Here is a 23,560-nt window from a genome sequence, read left to right as displayed (position 1 = left end):
GTGGTCTGACTTTGACAGACTTGACTGCCAATCGACCTTCGAGTAACTGGTTCCGTTGCTCCAGGGCAGTGATGCTTTCTTGCAACTGACTAACCATACCCATCAATTCCTGCGTCGTCGGGCCTTGCTGTTGCCCTCCTCCTTGGGCACTGGAGCCCTGCTGCGGAGTGCGCGGTGAACTTGAAGTAGTCGACATGATGGATGGTTATAACTGGTGAACACTCGTACTGACTGGTGCTCAATGTGTCAAACCCTAGGATCGCTTCTCTGTCCCGGTTAGCTTAGCTTCACTGGTATACGTACCGTCGAACTGGGTCGAGGAAGTATCAGGCTGATGACTATCTAAGGACAACTGGTCTTGGACACGAGAAGAGAAGTAAGGCCAGATAGTGCCGCGCAGCTATCCGTAAGTAAGTGCGGACGAGTGTTCTATCGCTAAGCTTCCAAATGTATGGTTACTTAAAGACAGTGTTATTGAGCACGAAGAACAGAACTAACTAAGTACATGAAGGAGTGTCCTTATATATCCTATCCTCCGTATACCATATCATATACCATTAGGTCTGTCGTATACCGCCATGGTAGTTGTAGACCGGGATGGTATACCATATACCATAGATCCGTGTGTATACCGTGATCACGTGATGCGTGGCCGTTCTGGGCGTCGTAAAGGTAATCGGGAATTGTACTAAATAACAACTTGGCTTTGCCCGAGCGCTGCCCTTATCGGCGCTTTCTGCCTGGCGAGTCCGCCTTACTAGTAGATTAACTAGCAGGGGTCCGTAACAATTAGCTGGTTAATAAACTTATTTATTTCTGTTATTATTATAAATATTTATTAGTTGAATCTTTATATGAGTAGACCTTTCAGTTGAGATAGACTAGACTCATAACTGTTAGAGTCTAATCAGGATCCCCTGGGGGAATTAAGAAGAAATAAAAATCAGATAGCTTAAGATTATTAAGCCAAATTAAATAAATATTCTGGTATAAAAAAATTTAATATAAAAGTAATAATATCTCTTTGATTACATGATCATAAGAGATATGGTCAGGTAATAATTACATAATTTAAGAAGATATAATCAAATAATAATTATAAAATAATAATATATTCAGATCACGTGATACTAGTCCCAAATAAAAAACTAGGTATCAATTCATAAAATATATAAAGATAAGTATAATTAATAAACTTATTAAAAGAAAGCAATCCTACTGTCTAAATAAGAAAGAAATAAATTCTAAAATGAGCTTGAATAATTTAAAAGACTTGATCTAAATATTTTAAATAAAAAGATATAGTCTTTATTTATCTTTAATTCACTGTCTGTAGTAAATGAATCTAGGCCAAGATCATGAATCATCAATAAATAAAGAAATCATAGTCAACTGATTAGAATAATACAAGAATTACATGTAAAAGAGAGGTTATCAGAATTTCAAGGAATAAGTCCAATCTGCTCTATAAATATTAGATATTTCATATAATTTTATATGGGGCATGTGATAACTCTGGGTATTCATGGGAACAAGGGTTTTTATATCAATAGACAAGAGTTCAATTAGTAAGGTAAAAATAATTTCCAGCCGACAATATTAATAAGTTTTATTCTATAATCCTTGTACTGGAATTTTTTTTTATTATCTCCATGGCCGCGAGTAAAATTAATAAGGATATCTGCAGCCTGAAATATAGTCTGTCCTATAATAAGTAACTCTGTATTTTTGGGAGTAAGAAAATTACAGATATCATAGAAAATACTAGACTTATTAATCTCTAGATTAGTAGGATTCATATTATATACTAGATTACAGTACTAAAAGATGTAGTTATCTGGTTATACAGGTGGGATACTAATGACTGTTTAGTTAATTTTTAGTTAATTTATAGATAAGGATAATACTTAGATATAAGAAAGAATTATATACTGTTTAATATTATTTCCAGAAAAATTAACAGCTCATTATTATACTCTCCAGTGTAGAAAAGAAAGTGAAGTATAATATAAATTATTAATATTTTCAAGCTGAAGAGAAGGTGTAGTATATTCTTACTGATTCTAATATAAGACAATAAGAGCTATTTCTAGAGATTTTTTTAAATTAAGCATAATATTCCATATTAGTATAAGTCAATTTTAGTATTGATATAATAATCTGCTGTCCATTTATTCCACGAAGCCCAGTTCTCTGTGAATATTATATTAAAATTTATTTAGTTAATATTATCCTTCTATTACTTGATTGTGCTGCTGTTGAGGTGAGGAGCCAAGGGGAATTATTTAGTATTATTATTAAAATATCTGATTTAGATATGGTCTGGATAAATAACTGGGGTGTGAAGATTGATTGGCATGGAAGAATCTAAGATATATTATAAATAAGAGACAGCTCTTATTACTTTTATTATAACAGGATAGAAGTAAATCTGTATTTATACTAGTATCTAAAATATATTTTATACTGCTGGCTTATATTCAGGATAATCTTTAACTTTAGAATAGCTTTATATATAGCTTATGAAAAATATTGTCCAGGTAATTATCTGTTTCTTACTAATAATATCTCACAGAATTATATAGTCTTACTCTTAAATATTATCTGTAAAGTTTTCAGGTAGAAGGCCGCCTGTAGATTAGAAATATAGATTAAAATATAAACTGTTATGCTTTTTTACTGACATACTATTCTCACGAATGTCATTGAAGTTGATTTCTGGAACAAGAGATGGCCTGACTTTTTTTATAAGAGTAAGCTCAGATTCCAGTACTTTTAATAAAGTATTATAAGATTTAATAATCTTTTACTTATTTTCAGGTTTGACCAGTGATTCTTTTAGTATAGAGAATCTTTCATCTAGTAGTAGTGTATTATATATATTTAATTAATATGAGAAGCTACCTCAGGCATTATAATAAATATACTTGATGCATGTGTATATTTGTTTGAGGACAGTAGTAGTTATGGTATATATTTATGAGCTGAAAGAGGAGTAATACAGTCTTTAAAAAAATTTTTTATAGATACTGTTATAATGAATTAATCAAGACTTGCTTTTATTAGTTATTAGTTATTATATTCTCCACCCGTTGTTTATTTTTTTTATTCTAGGATAAATGGCTTTATCTTCTTATTATATAAGAATTCCAGATAACTGACTTACTTTTCCTAGAGCTTCTACTGTGAAAATACTAAAGAGAAAGCTGTATAAGTTTACTATAGATTTTTACTCTCTTAAACTAATATCTTAAAGTATTTTAAAATCTATGCTTAGTTAATCAGGTTATTAAGCTCGAGTGCAGTTATGAATAATAATTATATAATTCTGTATATAGATCTGGTTCCTTTGTCTGTGTAGGCCTGAAATGCCAGGGCTATTATTTTATCTAATACTGGTTATTGTTTATTGCCTAAAATCTAAGGCTGGTTACTAGTTAATCTATAGAATAATAGTATAATAGTGTAGTAGAAGGGTATTATTTTCTGGAGATTAAATATATATTATCTTTGTGGTCTTTTGCTAGGTAGCTCAAGAAGGCAGGTAAATGTTATAATATTACTATAGTATTATTTAATATTTAAGATTATATATTCTAGCTTCTCAGTAGTAACTTGCTCAGATTTATTTCACCATATTATTGTGGAGAGCATATAACAGAGCTGGCCTACTTCTGTTTAAAGACATAAAATCTGGCTACACTGGATGTCCCTGATAAGCTTATTTTGCGGGTAATTTGTGCCCCAAATGTTGTGATATACCATGGTCGCGTGTCGTTGCAACTGGCTGAAGCCTACAAGACGTGCAGCTGGGTCGTTGTTCGTGCCGTCTAGCATCGAGTCTCCAAGCAGATTATTAAAAGTCGCCTCGACCCCATTCAGCGCGGCACTCCCGTCCACCATTGCGATCCACAGGAGTAATTGAGCTGCGAGAGGAGTAATCCTGTACCGGGCTCCTGATTTCCCACCTGAAGCCTGCTTGCCTACGCCTCGCAGACGCCCCTGGAGCAGAACAGCAGCGCCGCGCAGACGAACTGAGAGGTCCGAGCCTCGTCCATCGCCGTGGGCGAGTTCGTACGAGATCATTAGCCAGAGTGTGGCCAGGCTATAATCGAGGTCGGACTCGCGGCTGAGGTGATGAATTGCCGAGTTCAGCATACGTAGACCCGCCCCGTAGTTGGCAGTAGCCTCGGACTTGCGCTGAGGTATCTCTGTAGCGGTCGGGTTGTGGCACAATTTCATTGAGCCCAGAGCGCATAACATGTGAAGAAGCATGGGACTGTCTTGTGACAAGGTCTATATCATGGCTGGTCCGCTGTAATCTGGGTGCCTCGTGTCGACCTTTGGTGCCATGATGAACAGCACATGGTCGATTGCTTCGTGATCGAATTTGGAAAGGACGAACTCGTCCTGCAATGTGTGAGAGGAAGAGACCGCATAGGATGTCTCAGCACCAAGGGCTGGGAATTGGAGATTAGTTGGAGACGCATATAATTGCTCCTGATTCGAGGAAAGTGACGAACAGGTGGCGACCGGGGACGGCTGGGGCACCGAAGACACAGGGCTAGATGTGAGGTCGAGCGAGGACGCCTGTTGAGCTCGCCGGGTGTATTTTTTGCGCATGCGGGCGCTATAATCGCAGTCCCGGTTCAAGCGAATGCATCTTAGACATCGCGGTCGGGTCTCATCGCACTTGACCTTCTTGTCGCGGCAAGTGAGGCATCCCTGCCGTGATTGCGAGTGAAGGCTGCGAACATGGTGACACTTGGTTGTCCTCAGGGGCTTGAGCGAGTCAAATAGCTGAGTGCTTATCTTGTTGGCTATTCATAACTCATGGTGGGGAAGCCTTATCAGCGACTTCATCCTCGGTTCTTATTAATCGGGAAGACGTAACATCCTGACAAGATCCGAAGCTACTTTGTCTTGAAAATGGCACGTCCATCAATTAATCACCCGGAAACATGGCGTCTCTTCGCTGATCTGGACCTTGAGTTTCTTGAGGCAAGTGTATTCACCCCCTACGAAGAACATGAATTAACGACTGCAGGCGGTGAATACTGGCACAGGATCAAGTCTTGAGAATGAGGATACATTTACTAAACTGCTTCAATCCGTATGAAATGGAATGAGACTTTCCGGCAAAAGGCAGACCTCCTTCTCCAGGAAGCTGAAGGCAAAGTCACAGAGGATGAGATTCTCATACTCCTGTGAGATGGGAGCAAGACCCGAGCTCTTCTGTATCAATTGACTAGTTTCGCAGCCGAGCTACGACCTCTTGTCGCTGTGATACATGGTGGTGGGTTTCGCGTGGGGAGCGCCGAACTGGAATCCAGAACTTGCATCGGTGCAATAATGGCATTCGGCTGTGTCTCGGTCAGCCTGGAACACCGTCTCTCACTCAAGTTCAAGTTTCCAATTGTCTATGAGGACTGCTGGGATGCGCTCTTGTGGGTACGTGCTTTGAGCTGAATAGAATGCAGCTGTGTCTGATTTCCTAAATGACAGATCACGAAAAACGCCGGTGCTCTTGGAGCAGACCTAACAAAGGGGTTTGTGTTTGGCGGGACATCCTCGGGTGCCCACATCGCGAATCCCCTTGTCCATCGTGCCCGTGACGAGTGCCTGTATCCCCCGATTACCGGGGTCCACCTCAATGTTGCTCCAACCTTAGCGCCCCAGGCCTTAACGGACGCGTATCGAGACCTGTACAAAAGCAGGGAGGATCTAAAGGACGGTTACACGCTGACCTCCAAAAGCATAACGCTCTACGACGAAGAGCTCCAACCCGACTTTCAATACCCGCTGTGGAGTCCTCTTCTTTGGCCGACTGGACACGATAATTTACCTCCGACCTTTTTTCAGGTATGCGGTGCCGATCTTCTCAGAGACGATGCGTTGATTTACGAAAGAGAATTGCGCCTCAAACACGATGTAAAGACCAAGATCGTTGTCTATCAAGGCCTGCCCCATGTCTTCTGGTATACGCATCCATCACTCCGTGCAAGCGAGCAATTTGCCCAGGACACCGTCTCTGGCTTGGGCTGGCTGCTTGGTGTTAGCGCTGCTCCTCACTCTGCATAAACTGCAGTTAACCGTCAGATATGCTTATTGTGAAAGGCAGATTCTCTAAGTGCCTAGATGCTAATGGACCAAAGTCTACCTCAATTCCTGCAAGCGAGCAAGTCTCATGATATGATACATTCTAGGGGTAGTTTCAGTAGCATCGGGTGGCACAACCTTCCAACCAATACGAATATTGATATTATTTAGAAATTCTCAACTTTGGCATAGCTATGGGCCTCTTATGTTTATAAATATAGTATGTTTTCACTTAATTGCTTTTTAAACAGATATCTTAGATACTAGACATACAGAATCCTGGATCTTGAAAAATTCTAACTAACCACTGCTTTATTGAAGACAGGCTGGATTTATTATTACTCTGGGTCCCTAGTTAAGTTTCACTCGTAGATTCCAGTTTCTAAACATCTTTCTCTCACACCACCTCTTCACTATGACTGGTATTATAGACTCCTCAGCGCTGGCAGAGCTGAATATAATATCGAACTATAAATCAGATTCTTACTTAATGTAACCGCAGTCCTAAACCTTAAGAATAAGTTAATGGGTGTTGTCCTGTCTATTTGTATAATATCCTCAACTACTACTAAGCTAAATATCCAATTTCTTAATACCTGTTTTAAGGAAATATACACAGTCGGCTGGAGCATTTGTATCTGCAAAGCTGAAGACGACAATAAGTTCGAGTTAATATATAAGAAGCAGTATACTATAACTGGCGGTGACATTGATACTACTCTTACAATAGCTAATAATAATAATTTTAATACCGGAACCACGAAATACGAGGCGCAAGTTGAATAGGGATACGAGGAGCAGACACTTTCTATCAGCTGTAAGAAGAAAGGGGCTTCTGAGTATAGCGGAACAGATATACCGGGAATAATCAACTCTCAAAAATGCTTATTGATGAAGCACCGGACAAGTTTGACAACTTTATATACAACCAAGGGGGCAGTAAAGCAATCGCAGTGTTATACATCTTCGGCCCAGTCCTCTTCCATTGATATATTAGCTCGTGGAAGGGGATGCCGCTATATATTGAGGTCCGGCCCCTCCTAAACTCCAAAGGGACGGACATCGAGTATATCGTGAAGGCTTCTTTTAAGACGAGAGATCGTGCGACAGCCTCGACTGGGCAGGAAAAGTAAGCCGCCTGCTTGGAGAGTAATGGGTGGTTTCTCGCAAAGGATTCTCTCAAGACAAAGCTTACTATAGAGCGCTATTGATATGGAGCGTTACAATCCCTTGTATTTTGTACAGTAATCTGGTTTGGTGGTAATTTGGTAACCACAACACCGGGTACCAGAGATAGTCACGAGGGATCTCAACCTCCCCCAGGGAGTGTGCTAGTTCGATTCAATCGACCATTTTATTCACTTAACGTTGGTTCTACTTGATCTCATAGCTAGAAAAATAATACTAAGCAATACTGTATTAGCTTCCTCTACTTAAATCTTATTGGATCCACGAGTGGTTCCTCATTCGACTTCCGTAAAGAGTTGCCATAGCTCATCTTGCACAAACTTGAAGGGTCGTGGGTGGAGTTCTCTTCAATTTCGACACTCCGCGACAAAGCAGTTGATAGCATCGGATTACGAAGAGACTGTCCTTGATTGTACTCTTTGGTCCACATCTGAAAGAATCGTGTCATATAGAAATACAGGCACGGAAGATTGTCTGGTATACTACATTAATATTCCCGTGCCGAACTGCCTTCCTCCGACGATGAAAACAGACCTCGGAACGGTCAACTATTCTCTCAGGGCGACAATTGATCTTCCGTCTGGCCGCACAGTGAGCGTGTCGAAACCTCTTGCCATGCTTTATCACCTTATACAACCTACCACTTCCCCCAACAACTATTTTCGACGGTTCGCTGCTTCCCCTCTGGAAATCTAAATTACAAATATCACAGCAACGACCACAAGATAAAACTACGAAGGCGCTGTTTCCCGTGGAGCTAATAACAAGGAATATGTTGACACCAGGTGTCCGAGATGGAGAAATGAAACATATAGCCATCACGGCAATCAAGTGGAGGGTCGAAGAAGTAGCTGTGCGCCGTAATAGAGCCCATGGTGAACTGCAGCAGGCCTTTACCAACAATAATACAACGTCAATACGCTCACTAATTGAGGGAAAGCTTGAACTCCGATGCCCAAAAGCCATCTTCCGACGCTCGGATCATATGCCTCCGTGGAGACTGCTTTCGAGTCGAATTTGAGATCAGGATTCCAGAAAGTGCAAACGCCGCAGACGATATTTGTGAAAGTTACTGTGGTAGTGACCATCGACAGGGTATTCATCCACTGGCCGATCGTCCAGCAATTGATATCAACCACGAACTCAAGGTCGAGCTTATAACCCGGGAGAATATCTTCAGTAGCAGAACGAATAAGTTACTAGAATAGAAATCTATCGCCAAGTTGCACGGTGTGATATATCCGCTGCGAATACACAAGCTCGCCGACGACGTCGACACGATGGAGACATACTACCTTGATGAGCCTCCGGCATTTGATGTGATCAAGCAGATGCTACCCCCAAAGTATGAAATATGATTCACATACAATTCGAAAGGTTCTCAATGTACTGGAGCCCGGGACCGTCGAAGGACTTCTTTAGTCAGCTCAAGGCACCTTCCATACATCCTTAGAATGAAATGCACACTACTTCTTTGCACACACTCTAGTGAATTTCTTTTCCCTATCCTCTACAGTACTTAATTTTGCGTTACTGATTTTACTCATTTCTCCACTAAGTGTGGCAATCCTACATTTTACAAGCTGAGAATCATGTCCTTGTGGAGATTGATCGTTGCTAGAGCACGATCTGATCATCAACCCTTGGAGACATCCTCGATCCCAATATGCTTGGACAAGGCACATGTCATTGAGAAATCCATAAACAGATCTAAAACTCAAGTTCAATCCAGTGGCTCCCGTTGAACTCCCTAAAGTCGCCCCTCAAGACCTCAATCCCGTCGCGTCTTACTTCCGCTACCAGGTCCTTGATTTTGATGGCGATGCGATCTGGCACAAACCCGAAATGAGCATATGCATCCTTCGAAGGCAAACTCTTTCCAAAGTAGTTCATGGACACGGATGCATCAGCATAGCGCTCCCATCCGTTAGACGGGTAAGCCTCAATCACGACAGTGGGCTTGCCGGCGCGAGGCTTCAATACAGAGTGCTTGTATTCTCGAGACTGTTGCTCGAAAAGCCTTGTGCAAGGAAATGAGACAATCCGTGCGCGGAGTCCATACTCCTTAAGAAGCAATTTGCGGGTCTGCATCGCATATACCATTTCTGAGCCGACTCCGATGATGGTGACGTCAAAGTCATTGCCCTCTGCCTCAGCAAAAACGTACGCGCCTCTGATTACACCTTCGCGTGAGGAGTATTGAGGATACTGGGTCAAACCCTGACGGGATAGTGAAATGACAGTCGGTGTCTCAGTCGCGCGAATGGCGGCGTTGTAAGCGCCTGCAACTTCTTCTGCATCGCAGGGGCGGATATAGAGTAGGTTAGGCATAGCACGCCATAGCGCAGCAACTGCGATGGGCTGGTGCGTAGGTCCATTCTCGCCGACTCCGATGCTGTCGTGGGTGGCGATGTGGATCTGCTGGAGGCCTTGTAGTGCGGCCATGCGGATAGCGGCAGCGGCGTACAAATGGAAGACAAAGTATGTACTCGTCATGGGGATGAAGGTGCCTCTGTTGAATGCAGCAAGCCCGTTGGAAATAGCGCACATGGCATGCTCCCGGATACCATAGTGAATGTATCTACCGCTGTAGTCTCCGGTCAGACCACACACAGTTTGGAGGTCAGGCTGAAGTGCATGTAAGTAACCGAAAGTGGCATCAGGAAAGGAAGCTGGTGGCACTTACAGACTGGAAGTCGACTTTGTTCTTGTAGGCGACATTGCAGGAGGGCGTAAGATCCCCAGTTCCGATCAAGAACGAATTGATGTTCTGTCCCAGGGCATTGGTTATCACACCAGCAGATTTCCTGGAGGCAGTGGGTGCAGTAGGTTGTTCTTCCTTGTTAGGAATGTACTTGTTCCAGTCTTCTGGAAGCTTTCCTGCAACACGGCGCGCAAATTCAGCGGCCAACTCGGGGTACTCTTCACGGTATTTGTCAACAGCCGCATGCCAACTCGCTTCATGAGCCTCGCCACGGCCAGGGATATCACGGAAGAAGTCATAGACATCCTCTGGAATGTAGAAGTGTTCGTGAGGGTCGAGGCCAAACGATCGCTTAAGGTTGGCCACTTCGTCGACACCCAGGGCAGATCCGTGCACATCAGCCGTGCCGGCCTTGGCGGATCCAATACCAATCACGGTGCGGACGTTTAGGAATGTTGGCTTATCGCTATGGCGAGCGGCATTGAGCGCGTTCACGACGGCTAGATCGCATTAGCGGACCCTTCACATGAAGTCAACGGTTCAGTAGACCTACCAGCAACATCTGTGTCCCCATTGTACACGTCTACCACATTGAAACCAGTAGCTCGCATCTTCATGTTCATGTCCTCAGTGTTAGCAACATCTGCACTTCCATCGCACGTAACGTTGTTATTGTCGAAGATGACACATAGATTGTTCAACTTCCAGTGGCCAGCGAGTGAGAGCGCTTCAAGACCGACACCTTCCTGAAGGCAGGCGTCACCGACCATGCACCACGTCATGTTATTTACCACCTCGTGGCCAGGTCTGTTGTATGTAGCAGCCAGATTCTTAGTGGCCATGGCGAGTCCAACGGCATTAGCCACACCCTGGCCGAGAGGACCCGTTGTGACCTCCACACCATCAATCTCAATTTCGGGATGACCAGGGCAGAGAGAGTCAAGTCTCGCCGAGTGATATGTCTTGAGTTGATCGTGTGTCATGCTCGGAATACCAATAAGGTGCATAAACAAATATTGCCATAGGCAGGCATGACCTACAACGTTTCTCTGTTAGTCATAATTTGAGTATGGTCAGGCAGCTCGGCCGGAGCAACACTTGGAGACATACCATTGGAGAGGACAAAACGGTCGCGATTGAAGTAATTGCAGTTCTTTGGGGAATACTTCATGACATATTTATACAAGGCGATACCGATGGCAGCCATACCCAATGGGGCACTGTCGAGGTTGGTTAGAGCCGTTCCCATGTTGTCAAACAGGATATCCGGGATTCGGAGCTGACTTACCCAGCGTGGCCTTCTCCATACTGCTGCGCAAGATCGGCAATGAAGGCTCGAAAGACATTCATCACACGCTGGTGCTTCTCTGGGCTTTCTAATCCGATACCGACACCGGCTGAAGCTCCATTGCGAACACCAGAGACTGCTTTCGTGAGCAGACTTTGGATGGGCTTCTCTGTAAGTTCTAGTGCGGGCGCCATAGCCGGAAAGTGAGGGCTATCTGCGAAACCAAGAGTTTATTTCTGCAAGAAAACGTTCTATGGTAGTGAATTTGAGATTGTTAGGCCAAAGACATCGAGATGGCGGTATTCTTATACATCATGCTATCCACCCCGATATGCCATGCGCCCCGGATTTCAGGCACTGACCAAGTAATGGGTCATATTAATTCTGGATCGAGACGATGACAATTACCTGTCATTGAGGCCACTGACTATAGTATAGTCAGATGTTATTCGCAGTACCAGTATTTCCATATGGTTCTGAGTGCTGGCCATCGTCGGAACAGTGCCTCGCTTCGAGGCCGGTGACCCTCGCTTCGATGACCCCTCGGCTGCGTTCCCGTGAGTAATGTAGTGCCCCCACAATGGTCATAACTACTGCCTCATAAGCATGATTAGTCATCTCGACATATCTTCGACAAATTTACTACTAATGACTGTAATGTCTCGAAGAAAGGGTGTACTCCCACAGGTACAACAGACATGAACTTGGTGTATACGTTTAGAAAAGAGGTGATACGACAAAGACCCATGAGTAGCTTATGGGGTAAACCCACTTCCTCTATTGTCTAACAATGTTATCTATGTACATGCCAAAGATGAAGTTGCAGGTTTACGAGGCCCAAGGTTCCCTCCCTTCTCTGTCATCATATACCAAAGCTAGGCCATAATCATAAGTGACGCGGATACTAGCATATGGAAGATGCGTTTTCAACCATGTCGACTGTAGGAGCACTTTCCTTCCTTCCATGTAGAACAGCGTCAGTAGGCACCGAAGCATCTTCCGTGATTTTGGCCATCTTCTTCTTGGACTGTGGGCCAATGAGCCATTTAGGATTGTTCTCGAACAAGACATCAATATCTTCAAGAGACGCCTTGCAGGTTTCCGGAACTGCGGTGTCAAGATTGTTAACAAAGGGTTCAAACTCGGGATTTTCGATCTGTAGCGTGCGATGAAGGAAGTCTTACTGAAAAAGTATATCACTGGGATAAAAGACAAATTCGTACATGCCCACAGGATGTAAGTACCATACTGAATGCGAGAGATGAGCACTGGAGATATCATAACAACAAAGAAATTGCAGAGCCAGAAAATGCCGGTGGAGATGGCGACGGATGTTCCACGCGTTTGCAGCGGAGTTAACTCGACGGGTAGCAAGAAGGCCAGCCCGTTGGTACCGATGGCACAGACAGTGTTGAAGATGCTAACATTCCGACATTAGCAATATAATAAAATAAAATTCTCTATAGACAAAATGACTCACAAAACACAAACTACGGACACGTATCCGCATGCTTTATTGCCTGGATACGCAACTGTGGCGGCGAGAACAGCCATGCTGACACACTGCCCGACCGCCCCGAAAAGCAGTAAGGGCCGACGCCCAAGTCTGTCGATGAGGGGAATTGGAATAAAGCTCGCAATCCAGAACTCCAAGCCGACAAAGCCGGACATCAGCAAACTGAGATGTCTGGAGAACTTCAGTGTATTCTGGAAGATAATGGGGCTGTGGTATTTGAATAAGATGTGGTAAGCGGGTGATCGTCAAGATATATTTCAAGAGGTTGAAAGTTTCGGGACAACAGATCGACAGCTGGACTTACACATAATATGTGATAAGATTGACGCCAGTAAGCTGGTACATGCACATCACAAACGCAGACAAGATGAGACGCTGGAAAAATCGGGGCCTTCCCTGGGTGAAGATAGCCTGCCATTGGGAATCACTTTGAGAATCTTCTTGGAGTGCGTTCTCAATCAAAGACACGACTGTGCACTAGATCAATCCCGTGACATTAGCGACTCCGTGTATCAAAGGATATTATCACTGCATGTGGTATACGAACAACTTCAGAAGCGCGTGTAGCAGGGTCTTCTTCCAACGACAACATATCAACAACGTCGCGTGCCTCATCAACTTTTCCGTTGCGCATCAGAACCCGCGGGGATTCTGATATATTAGAGAATTGCGCATTAGTCTTCCGATACACTGTTTGAACACGAGGCTATTACCACTTACCCGGAAGAAAGAGTGCCAGAACGATTGTCACAGCCGAGAAAGCAGACTGCAGCCCCAGTGGCAGCCTCCATGCCCAACCATTGTTACTGGTAACAGAGGAGGCTGCCAGGCCATAGTCGACCCAGTATGCTAGGGCAATCCCGAACTGCAAAGATTAGCTGATGATTCCTTGGAAGGTGCCATAAATGCACCCTGACATACCAGGTTGATGTTAAGTTGCCACATGACGGCTCGACCTCTGTTCTTAGAACGAGAGCACTCGCCATTCCAAGTTGGCAGAATAGCAGCTGCCATACCATTTCCAAACCCGGCTGGAGGCAGAATGGATCAGTATTCCTCGATGTTAGGCACTTAGAAGCAGCTTGGAACATACCGACAATACGGCCTACTATCAATTGGGCCAAACTGAAAGAGGAAGCCTGAAGGATGGCACCGCAGATGATAATCAGCTCTCCCACCATGACGGTCAGTCTTCGGCCGAAATTGTCACCACTGAATATGACAGTCAAAGCGCCGGCTGCACATCCTAATTCATAGACCGCCACCTGTTCATGTTAAAGGCACGTCCCTGGTAGGTAATTTCTCTGAAGAGCCAAGCCCCATCTTCACGTACCGCGAAACCTTGGAGGGTAGAGTTGCCATTCGAGATGGAAGGGAATGTTGCTTCGAATGATGGGCCCGTGAGAAGACTACCCATGACACCTTGATCGTAGCCGAAGAGCATGTTCCTACGTGGCGCAGAGGCGTGCGTTAGACTCCGTCTCGCGTGTAAGGCTGGGGGTCATACTCACCCAATGCCACATGTAGCTGTAATTAGGTACTCGATCCATGCTGATCTAGCCCCTCGGCCCCTTAGCCGCTCGGTGAGAAACGCATAGGGATTTGTGAATGGTTTCATTCTTATTTTCGTCTCGCAACTGACTTGGCAATCAGTTTCAATGAGGAATCAAATCTCGCTTGCAGGTGGGTTGAAGAGAAATGTATTTCGCCAAGAATACCATGAAGGTAAGCACTGGTTTTGTTATAATGAATATCCTTTCTGCTGGACCGGCGTTAAACAGCTTGGAGGGTTGGGGTATCTCCGGATTCCCCGCATTGTGGTGGGTCGCCCTGATCATCGCTGCTGAAATTTGAGGCTTGCTAAAAGCTATGTTTGACATCGTCTCGGGACCGCCCCAGACTTCGCCAATTGGTTCGAAACCTTAAACGGATAGCCAGAATCTTAAGCTTCCCGCTGCATTCGACTGCGTCTGACTCCGGTAAGTTGATGTTACTGACAAAGCAAAGGCGATGAAGTCTCCACATGGTTTTTAACCTTCCCAATTCTGGTGTTCCCTATGTGTATTGAGGGCTTTATCATACCGGTCGGCAATCCGCCCGATAGCTCTCGATGCGAGCCCCTTGCCCCTCGCAAGCCAACCGGGGCCACATGAGCATTCGTTCATCGGCTGATTCTATCATCATAGATCCCGTACACCACTTGTGGACCCTGAACTAGCATAACTATGCTGATTACAGTCTCCATATGGTAGCTCCAAAGGCCGGGGTAGCTGTGGTACATCCACCGACGGGATCCACCGACGGGGGAAAGACTCGAGTTTTTTCTCCAGAATCTGGGGTTAACGGCAGTCCCACTACGCGGCAGCGCAACACACCCGCAAAACCAAACTTACCCGGATCGAAGACCATGGTCTCGTGTTTACTCGTGTTTATGTGTTCTCTGTCTTATCCATATACAATTCACAGCATTCCAGCTATTTCCTATTGCTTCTTGGTACCATTACAATGAAGGCCACTTTCTGTAAAGGACCTCTAACAGTGGATCGGAGTTAAGCATCGTCCCGAGCTGACCATGCAGCCACCGACTGGGTATCATACGATAGCTACACATTCCAATTTATGATATCCACGTTCACATCGACTTGGCTTGCAGAGATAGACACTAAGTGTAATTTGCTCTTCGATAGATGGCTTCGTGACGAGAGTTAATTCACCCCTGTCTCATCAACATGATTCCCATCCATCGCACATAAGACTATATATAGCGGTACCTGCCGTTCGAGCCGATCACAGGATGATCTTACATGCAAGAGAATATGTACATACTAGGTATTACCACCGCTAAGCAATCTCCCTTCCAAGACAATGTCATTCAATACGTTCCTTTGTTCGAAAATGGATTCCTTCTAGCTAGGCAAGGTCCGCTACGATCAACTGCTATTCACCTCCACGAGTACTGCACTACAACACCTTTACGAATGGCGTCAATGGCGCAAAGAAGTTGTCCCGCAGTTGGCCTCGATGCGAAACCCTTCGACCCAATTGCTCATTGCTGTCCGGGCTGCGGGGAACCCCAAGGGGCGCGGAGAAAGATTGTGGGGGTGGATACGGTCATGCTTAGTCCGGGGCATGACAGGTGGCCTGATGACCGCGGGTTTGTCTGACACCGAGAAACTTGGAGATACTCGAAGTAGTTTAGCTAGCTTTGTATATATCGGGCACAGTGGTAGGGCATAAACCTGACAAGCCCACTACTCCAGCCCTTGACGCCTTTTCTCTTCGACTACTGTCCTCGCTGTATTTACAAGCTATCATGGACAGAGTCGATATTCACGAGGGACAGCTCAAGGATGCCTCATCGCACGAGATCGAAGATGTAGATGCGACCGAGGTGATTTCCTTCACGCCGGAGGAGGAGAAAGCACTGGTGAGGAAGATTGACATGACCCTTCTACCTACCGTCTGGGTCATGTATCTCCTATCCTACCTGGACCGGACCAAGTAAGTGTGACGATGTCCTCATCTAGAATTGACCATGTTTCAAGGGCTAATGGTTGTCTCTGTGCAGTATCGGCAATGCCAAAATCTCCGGGATGCAGGTAGACCTCAATCTGACCTCCAACGAATACTCTATTGCTCTAGTTGTCTTCTTTGTCGGATATGTGGTGTTCGAAGTTCCTAGCAAGTATGGCTTCTCTACGCACGTGTATTAGACTGAGACTTTAATAACCAAGCGTTGTTTGCGAACAGTTTGGCGTTGGGTCGGTCACGTCCATCCATCTTCCTCTCTACCATCATGATTATCTGGGGAGCATTGACCTGTGTCATGGCTGTTGTCAAGGACTTCTCGCATCTGGTAGTCCTGAGAGTCATCATTGGTTGCATTGAGTCTGGCTTTGCTCCCGGAGTATTACTGGTCTTGTCATCATGGTACAAGCAGACCGAGCAGTCCAAGAGATTTGGCGTGTTCATCTCGGCAGCCGTTCTATCAGGTGCCTTTGGTGGACTCATCGCGGCCGGCATTGTCGACGGCCTTGAAGGTGTGCATGGGATTAGAGGCTGGCGATGGCTTTTCATCATCGAAGGTGTTATCACCATTGGTTGTGCGCTCGTATCTCTTTTCGTCCTGCCTGACTTTCCTGCTACAACGCGACGACTGTCCGATCGCGAGCGGCAGATAGCTGTGGCCCGACTAGCCAGGGAGAATGTCACGGCAACCACCGAAGATACCGAGCATTTGAGTAGCTTGGGGGCGTGTAGAGTAGCCTGCAAAGACTTCCGCACCTGGGCCTTTGTGATTGGGTATATGGTTCGTTGATTCTTTTGCCTGGCTTGATCTTCCAGATTATCTCTACTATAAACCAGATTCTCTTACTAAATTTGTTTCTTGAATTTTAGGTCATCGTTGGGTCAAGCACCTTAACATACTTCTATCCTACCCTAGTCAAAGGGCTCTTCGGCGACGCGTCCACCGAGAAAGTCAATTTCCTGACCGTCCCGATCTACGGCGTGGCCTTCGTCGCCACAGGTATCACGTCCTACTGCGGTGACAAGTTCCCCACATGGCGTGGGTTAATCATTGCTGGCTGGCTGGCATTTTCCCTGATCTGTTCGGTCATTGTCTGTGCTGTGTATAACTTCACTGCTCGATATGTACTCCTTCTTCTTATGGCCGCCGGGCTTTGGTCCACCAATGGCGGTACACTGGCGTATGCCTCCTCGGCCTTTGCTGGAATGCATCCGCAGGCTAGGGGTGTTGCTTTGGCGATGGTAAATGCGCTGGGCAATTTAGCACAAATATACGGATCGGTATGTGTTTAACCTCAACGTTGATGTTCCCTAGTGCTACTAACTGACATGTAACAGTATCTTTTCCCTGACAAGGACAGCCCGAAATACATCATGGGGTTCTCTGTGATCTCTGCTATGCTGGCAGTGGGCGTGGTTGTCTTTCTGGTCTTGCACATCTGGTTCCGTCGCCGTCTACGATCGGGGAACGTCCAGTGATGGTGGCGTGAATGCGGGCAGTTGATGGACGGCATAATCACAATTCATGCTTGTTACGAATTATCACACCACTATTTAAGGCGAACTCTTCTCACAGTGTTCAATTATAGGTAGAAGTCAATCCACCGACTCATTGAAAGACAACCGTCTCCAATTGTAGTAGCTTTCCGTAGACTGGCTCATAATATGACGGTAAGCATGTCTCATCATGCTAAACACATTTTATTTGTGTTGCGGAACTGATGTGGAAAATCATGTGAAACATAGGGTTACAACTCCTTTGGACAATAAGGCATAGAAAAAAAAGACAGCTGCAAATTGAGAGGGCAATCGTGAGCATGATGTTGTCATCAATGCATATACATTGGTCTCTAGCCACAGGCCTAGGTGGAAACTGGAGAGAGCGTCGATAGTGTGGCCAAGGACAAAACTGCAACAAGCGAGATACCGTGTGGAGATACCGAGATGCGCCCCGACCATCGCTGATCCGGGGTGGCCTCGAAGCGAGGCACTGAAAGACCCACCGGCCCATAGGATATTGGATGCAGATCGCAAATTGACTCGGACTCGCTTCGGAAACCAACGACCATCGCAATTGTGTCCCATTGGCCACATTCTTGCCCGGAGAACTGAGGCATTGGCCAACCCGTGGCAGCACGAGCATGTCCCCAGAGAGCCATGCGACGCCTGTCTATCGAGCACTGCTATCTCATGGACCACAAAGCAAAGTTGGAGAGACTTAAAATAGGCAAGTCGCCCCCTGCAGGAGTCAGCCAACCTTCCAATAATCTTAACATCACCTAAAAACACCTTCCACAATGCCTCCAAGTATGCTTGACACCCCAGCGACCAGCGGCAACGGCAACGCGACCGCATCCAACACCTCACCGGCCTTTCTCGACACCACCCCAGGCCCAGACCATGACTGGAAAGTATCCTTGAAAGGAAAAGTAATTGGCATCACCGGAGGCAACAGGGGTATCGGGCTGGCTCTCGCACAAGTGTGTCTCGCTAACGACGCAGAGGCTATCTATAGCTTAGACATCTTCGAGCCCGGCGAGGAATTCGCTGCACTGCAAAAAGCCTGTCCCAAGCGACTGCACTACGTTCACTGCGATGTGACATTTGAGGAAAGCGTCAACACTGCCATCGACGCTGTCATTGCTGCACAAGGTGCGATCCACGGTTTTATCGCCAATGCTGGCATGACGAAGCACCAGCCTGCTTTCGACTTCAGTCGCGCTCAAATCGATCAACTATTCAACCTGAACGTCTTCGGCGCTTACTTCTGCGCTACTACAGTCGCTCGTCGCTTCATCGACCTCGGAATCAAGGGGTCTATTGTCTTCACGGCTTCGATGACTTCCTATCGCCCCAACCGTGCAGCTCCTTCCGCACCCTATGGAGCCACCAAGGGTGCCGTGCGGAACATGACACACACACTGGCCATGGAGTGGGCCAAGCATGGGATTCGCGTCAACTCGGTATCGCCAGGGTTCATCAAGACGGCCATGACTTACTTTGTGGATCAAGCCCCGGACTGGGATCTCAAGATGCAGTATTATGGCGGTATGCCCAGGTTGGCGGATCCCAAGGAGCTGGGCGGAGCTTATGTATATTTGCTTTCTGACGGTGCGTCGTATACGACGGGCATTGATATTCCCGTGGCGGGCATTGTGGGGGCGTGGTAGAAATTAGACTCAGAGATAATCTCAAGAACATACTTTATGCATTATGCGATCGTTGTACCTTGGAATATTTTGATTGAAATAACCGAGAAATTCATTGTAGTCATTGAATTTCTCTCATAAGATACATGTGCTGGTATGGGCTCTGTGAAATACATCATATTATAGACAAACATCTTCTATCCCCGGTCGGGACTTCACTCCTGCCACACCCTCTGCAGTCGCGCAACAAGACCTTTGGCGGGAAACTTACTTATTCGTAACATGTTGTCCAAAATGCGTAGCAGCTCCTCTCGCATCTCGGGTGACCGAACAAATTGGCCAACTTGTATGATGTTAGTCTTGGATCAGAACAGGATGAGTGTGACTTACCTCCAAATAACGCCTGTACATTGATGAATGCCATTGCACAGTCATGCTCCTGGCACGAATTGGCAATGCCACAGACCATTTTGACACTTTCCGTCAGCTGCTTATCACGAAGCAGGTAGGCTCTAAGTCCGCCCAGTGTGGGCTGGTTCAGCAGGACTGTCGCCTTGGCGAAATGATACATCTGCATGGCACCTGCATGATTTCGCGGATGGATCCATATCGGAGGAAAGACGACGCTTGAACCACCAACCCCGGCAACTGCCACGGGCTGGTACCATGCGGGCAGGATATGATGCCACTCGTCGAGCGCACTCAGGAGTCGGTCACCCTGCTCAATTCGTTCTCTCGGATCCTGGTGTGGCGGGATTGCAGCCGAAGCGGCATATTTCACACACTTCCCGCAAAGGTAGACAATTCGTGTAGCTAGCTCGTCCGAGCTGAGTTCCTGGAGAGGTTTGCGTGCACGCCAGAAGGTAATGGTGGGCCGGCCCGCCTGAAAGGCTGCCCAAATGTCTTGTCGCAACCAAGCCCACCATACGGCCTGTCGCAAACCATCGGCCGACTCGCCATCATTATCCTGAGACCGCTGGATCCAGAACGAGCCGCGCAGATGCTGCTCCCAGACACTGCTATTCGCAGAGCTGTCCGCATCAAACATTTCGTATGTGCTAATCATGGTGGCTGTCGCCAAGATCTCGTGGGAGTCGGCATAAGATGGATACAGTAGTGTTTGTGAGAGATAGTGAAGGGTTTCGTAGTAGTACTGGGTCGCCATGTGGGTTGGAGCAGAGTCTGACTCTGTCGACAGGACGGTTCCGGGCAATGAAGCTGGGGTACCTGCTACATGGCCATCTGCTGCATCTCCATCTCCTCTATGCCGAAGACACAGAGACATGTGCTTGGCGCCCACTGCAAGGATAGACTTCAAGAGCCCCGTGTTTCGTAGTGCCAGATGGGGCACAACATTACTGAAATGGTGAGCGGGATCAAACAAGTCTAGAATCGGCCCAACCACCTCGATATAGTACTGAAAGAAGGTGAGGTCGGTTGGCGATAGTTCTAGCCTACTTGTGGTGTTCCAAGGCTGGGATAACTGCTGATAATCTGGTAAGGGTGATCCAGTGTGGCCGTCTCCATGGGTCAGAGCGTGTCGCTGCTGCTCATTGTACCTCGCCTCCTGCTGAAGCCGAGCCCCGGGATGTTCAGGGGCGGGTGACTGCCTACGAGAGAGTGCAATCTCAGGAAATCGCCATCTAGGGTCGCCGCTTGACGTATCATTCAATCGTTGGATGTGGTTGATGGCATCCCGCGCTAGCAAGTCGTACCACTCGAAGGGGGAGATATTCAGCAGGGAGATTTGACTTAGCGAAACTGGAGACGTTGGAAACGCAGGGTCAAGGCTACGCAATCTCTGCTCATTGTGTTCATGCAAGGGGTCGAAGTGCGGCGACTCGATTGAGCCGTCTGGATGCAGTGGTACAGCGGCCTCAGAGATGGCCGAGGCGGTCGGATGAGACGTCGATGCTGCCGCAACATCCGAGTGATGTTCTTGGGGCTTCGGCGAGCTCTCCTCGACAGCGTCTGGATTGCTTGCCCTGTTGTAGTCAGCACGGTGGCGACCCGTCTCTTTGGGGCTCAAATGCGCCCTGGTGGGCTCCCGGTCGGCCGCGGGGGGAGCTGCAGCTGTAGCTGCACGTCTCTGATCAGAGTGCTGTGTCGCGTCCGAGGCATACCGACAGATGCGAGCAGATTTGGAGCATCGCAAGCAGGTCGGCTTACTGTCATCGCACTTGACGCGTCTCTCTCTGCAGGTAAGGCTGTCTGGTGTGTAAGCGAGCTTGATGTTCGCTTAGGTGCCATTGTGAAGATGGCAGAGCAGTTAACCAAGCAAGAAAGGGCCCACCTACCATCCTGTCTTTGTTCTCAATCCACGTGAGCGTGAGGGTCTGATGCGTCGACGCGACTTCCCCGTGGCACTGCCCCTCGTCGTTGAGCGTTGCGATGATGAATTGCCACCGACATTCATGGGGGATGCATTCTTCCACTATGGAGTCGCAGTTTTGGAGTTGGGGAAGTGGCTTTCGTCTCGAGGGCCTCCCGTCCGTTAAATACCCGTTCGTTACCCGGTACCATTCTTACCCCGCGTTTGGTCTGCCCCACTTACGATGTACGTATTGCAAAAAAAGTGAATCTTTTAGCCACTATTTAGTGGAGGGAGAAAAGGGAGATTCAGAATGGCGATAAGATACTCTTTGACAAAATAAATTGTTGTATGAACACATGGTTGACGGCTAGCCAAGTTATATATCAACTCTGTTTTTCATCGATGGCCCTTAGAGTTAGGAGCAGCTTTCGGGCTGAAAAAATATATATAGTACTTATGGACGGTGAGTTTACCGTGGGGAGTGCCGACAAGGCATTCTATGGAGCAGAAGTAGGCCAGCGTCTGTATAGACATACAAGTATAGTAGGGGACATCACATCCAGATCCTTTACAGCTCTGTGCCTGAACAGCGTAGCCCAAGATCTAGCATTTGATGAAAATATCCCAAACCCGCTAAAATGCGAATAGTCGGCCTTGGAACCGCCGTGAATGTCGTATATGAGCGCTTAAAAAGCCTTCTTCTTGGCTCATGCATAAGGCATAGTGTATTATCCCCTTTGTAATATTCACACAAGTTTCCAAATTCATTCTCGTGTTTGCCTGCTGGACCCCGCAAGAGGGCTATAGTGGTCATTTCGAATAAATCTTGCCGTCCCACTGAGTACACTCGGAAAATGCTAGTGGATGACGTTTTATTGCCTAATAAACGTGGATTTCCTACGTAGGTGCTTGTTAAAGGGTTCGGAAGCTCGGCTCAGTTTCGCCCAGTTTACTATGTACGATCTCAGGAAGGTCATACCACCATCTCGGGAGGTCTTGTGGAATGCGGACTTTAAGTTCCTTCTTCATGTGCGTTAAATTCAATGTGAAATATAAAAGGGTATTAAGCAGAAGGTTACCGCGGACATACGGTGGATATATCGAGTTAGCAGATGATCATGCATAAGGAGAACGAGAAAAATGGCTCTCATTCATTTCCTTAATGTCACCGAAGTTTCTCCATCGCAGGCCGGTTTTCACGTGCTACCTTGTCCATGTCGTTGGTTTGGTTATAACTGCCGTGTAGCTTCTAGCCAACATTTGTCGTGGTAATGATAGAAATAAATTATATACAAGGTCATTAATGGCATCAATTGGGCTAATGCTGCGTGGCGGCAACCATCGCAGGGCAACAGAAACTTCGGAGCGAGCATTGATAATAATCCCCTTGTGGAAACCAGCCGCATGACGGGGTTTAGCCACTCACAGCTGACCCGAATTTACAAGAAGGCTTTTGAGAAAGGGGCAAATCATCTTTACTTGTGACCGCCATTCCCGCATTCATCACTGTAACCCTGGATGTCACTAAACTTAATTTCGGAAAGTCACAGTCGCTAAAGGTAAGGATGTTGCTACCTTCGCCGTCAGCCCTGCGAATAGCGTTTGGTCATTGAGCGAGGGGTGCGCCAACCAACCAAGCAAATTCTACATGCTTGGCGGAGGGCAAAGGGACATTCATAGTACATATTGCACGAAGCGATACACCTTCATCGACATACTAGAACCCACCACAAATACTAGCGTCGTACGTAGTGGTGTTTGATTTTCGTCTTTG

At 46.5% G+C, this 23,560-nt stretch overlaps 8 protein-coding genes across 8 annotated transcripts; 3 read left to right on the top strand and 5 right to left on the bottom strand.

Moving 5' to 3' along the window:
• Nucleotides 1-1,565: 1,565 nt before the first annotated feature.
• On the bottom strand, nt 1,566-1,820 carry BO83DRAFT_326710 (uncharacterized protein; the record flags this gene model as incomplete). Its single annotated transcript, XM_025528049.1, has 1 exon — nt 1,566-1,820. A coding segment is annotated over one exon (255 nt), but the record flags the coding sequence as incomplete, so codon positions are not given.
• Nucleotides 1,821-3,678: 1,858 nt separating this feature from the next.
• BO83DRAFT_432737 (Zn(II)2Cys6 transcription factor) lies at nt 3,679-4,896 on the bottom strand (the record flags this gene model as incomplete). Its single annotated transcript, XM_025535639.1, has 4 exons — nt 3,679-4,296; nt 4,342-4,460; nt 4,524-4,820; nt 4,890-4,896. 4 exons carry the CDS (start codon nt 4,894-4,896, stop codon nt 3,679-3,681), a joined length of 1,041 nt encoding a protein of 346 aa, XP_025382093.1.
• Nucleotides 4,897-4,929: 33 nt separating this feature from the next.
• BO83DRAFT_459350 (alpha/beta-hydrolase) lies at nt 4,930-6,081 on the top strand (the record flags this gene model as incomplete). Its single annotated transcript, XM_025537175.1, has 3 exons — nt 4,930-5,050; nt 5,213-5,451; nt 5,506-6,081. The coding sequence occupies 3 exons, from the start codon at nt 4,930-4,932 to the stop codon at nt 6,079-6,081; spliced, it is 936 nt and encodes a 311-aa protein (XP_025382092.1).
• Nucleotides 6,082-8,997: 2,916 nt separating this feature from the next.
• On the bottom strand, nt 8,998-11,473 carry BO83DRAFT_459347 (transketolase family protein; the record flags this gene model as incomplete). Its single annotated transcript, XM_025537174.1, has 5 exons — nt 8,998-9,915; nt 9,974-10,491; nt 10,545-11,027; nt 11,102-11,211; nt 11,280-11,473. The coding sequence occupies 5 exons, from the start codon at nt 11,471-11,473 to the stop codon at nt 8,998-9,000; spliced, it is 2,223 nt and encodes a 740-aa protein (XP_025382091.1).
• A 710-nt stretch (nt 11,474-12,183) lies between these two features.
• BO83DRAFT_459346 (sugar transporter) lies at nt 12,184-14,239 on the bottom strand (the record flags this gene model as incomplete). Its single annotated transcript, XM_025537173.1, has 9 exons — nt 12,184-12,458; nt 12,503-12,699; nt 12,760-12,966; nt 13,100-13,272; nt 13,343-13,446; nt 13,516-13,660; nt 13,717-13,826; nt 13,889-14,060; nt 14,129-14,239. The coding sequence occupies 9 exons, from the start codon at nt 14,237-14,239 to the stop codon at nt 12,184-12,186; spliced, it is 1,494 nt and encodes a 497-aa protein (XP_025382090.1).
• A 1,869-nt stretch (nt 14,240-16,108) lies between these two features.
• On the top strand, nt 16,109-18,229 carry BO83DRAFT_459334 (MFS general substrate transporter; the record flags this gene model as incomplete). The annotated part of the gene is made up of 5 exons (XM_025537172.1): nt 16,109-16,296; nt 16,364-16,501; nt 16,546-17,104; nt 17,194-17,604; nt 17,662-18,229. The coding sequence occupies 5 exons, from the start codon at nt 16,109-16,111 to the stop codon at nt 17,800-17,802; spliced, it is 1,437 nt and encodes a 478-aa protein (XP_025382089.1). The 3' UTR covers nt 17,803-18,229.
• Nucleotides 18,230-19,493, top strand: BO83DRAFT_459330 (short-chain dehydrogenase; the record flags this gene model as incomplete). Its single annotated transcript, XM_025537171.1, has 1 exon — nt 18,230-19,493. The coding sequence occupies exon 1, from the start codon at nt 18,621-18,623 to the stop codon at nt 19,491-19,493; it is 873 nt and encodes a 290-aa protein (XP_025382088.1). The 5' UTR covers nt 18,230-18,620.
• Nucleotides 19,494-19,687: 194 nt separating this feature from the next.
• Nucleotides 19,688-21,722, bottom strand: BO83DRAFT_326785 (uncharacterized protein; the record flags this gene model as incomplete). Its single annotated transcript, XM_025528054.1, has 3 exons — nt 19,688-19,815; nt 19,863-21,539; nt 21,596-21,722. 3 exons carry the CDS (start codon nt 21,720-21,722, stop codon nt 19,688-19,690), a joined length of 1,932 nt encoding a protein of 643 aa, XP_025382087.1.
• Nucleotides 21,723-23,560: the final 1,838 nt, after the last annotated feature.

Source organism: Aspergillus eucalypticola (genome assembly GCF_003184535.1).
Source record: "Aspergillus eucalypticola CBS 122712 chromosome Unknown BO83scaffold_49, whole genome shotgun sequence".
Lineage (NCBI taxonomy): Eukaryota > Fungi > Ascomycota > Eurotiomycetes > Eurotiales > Aspergillaceae > Aspergillus > Aspergillus eucalypticola.
This window is presented reverse-complemented; position numbering and strand designations above follow the sequence as displayed.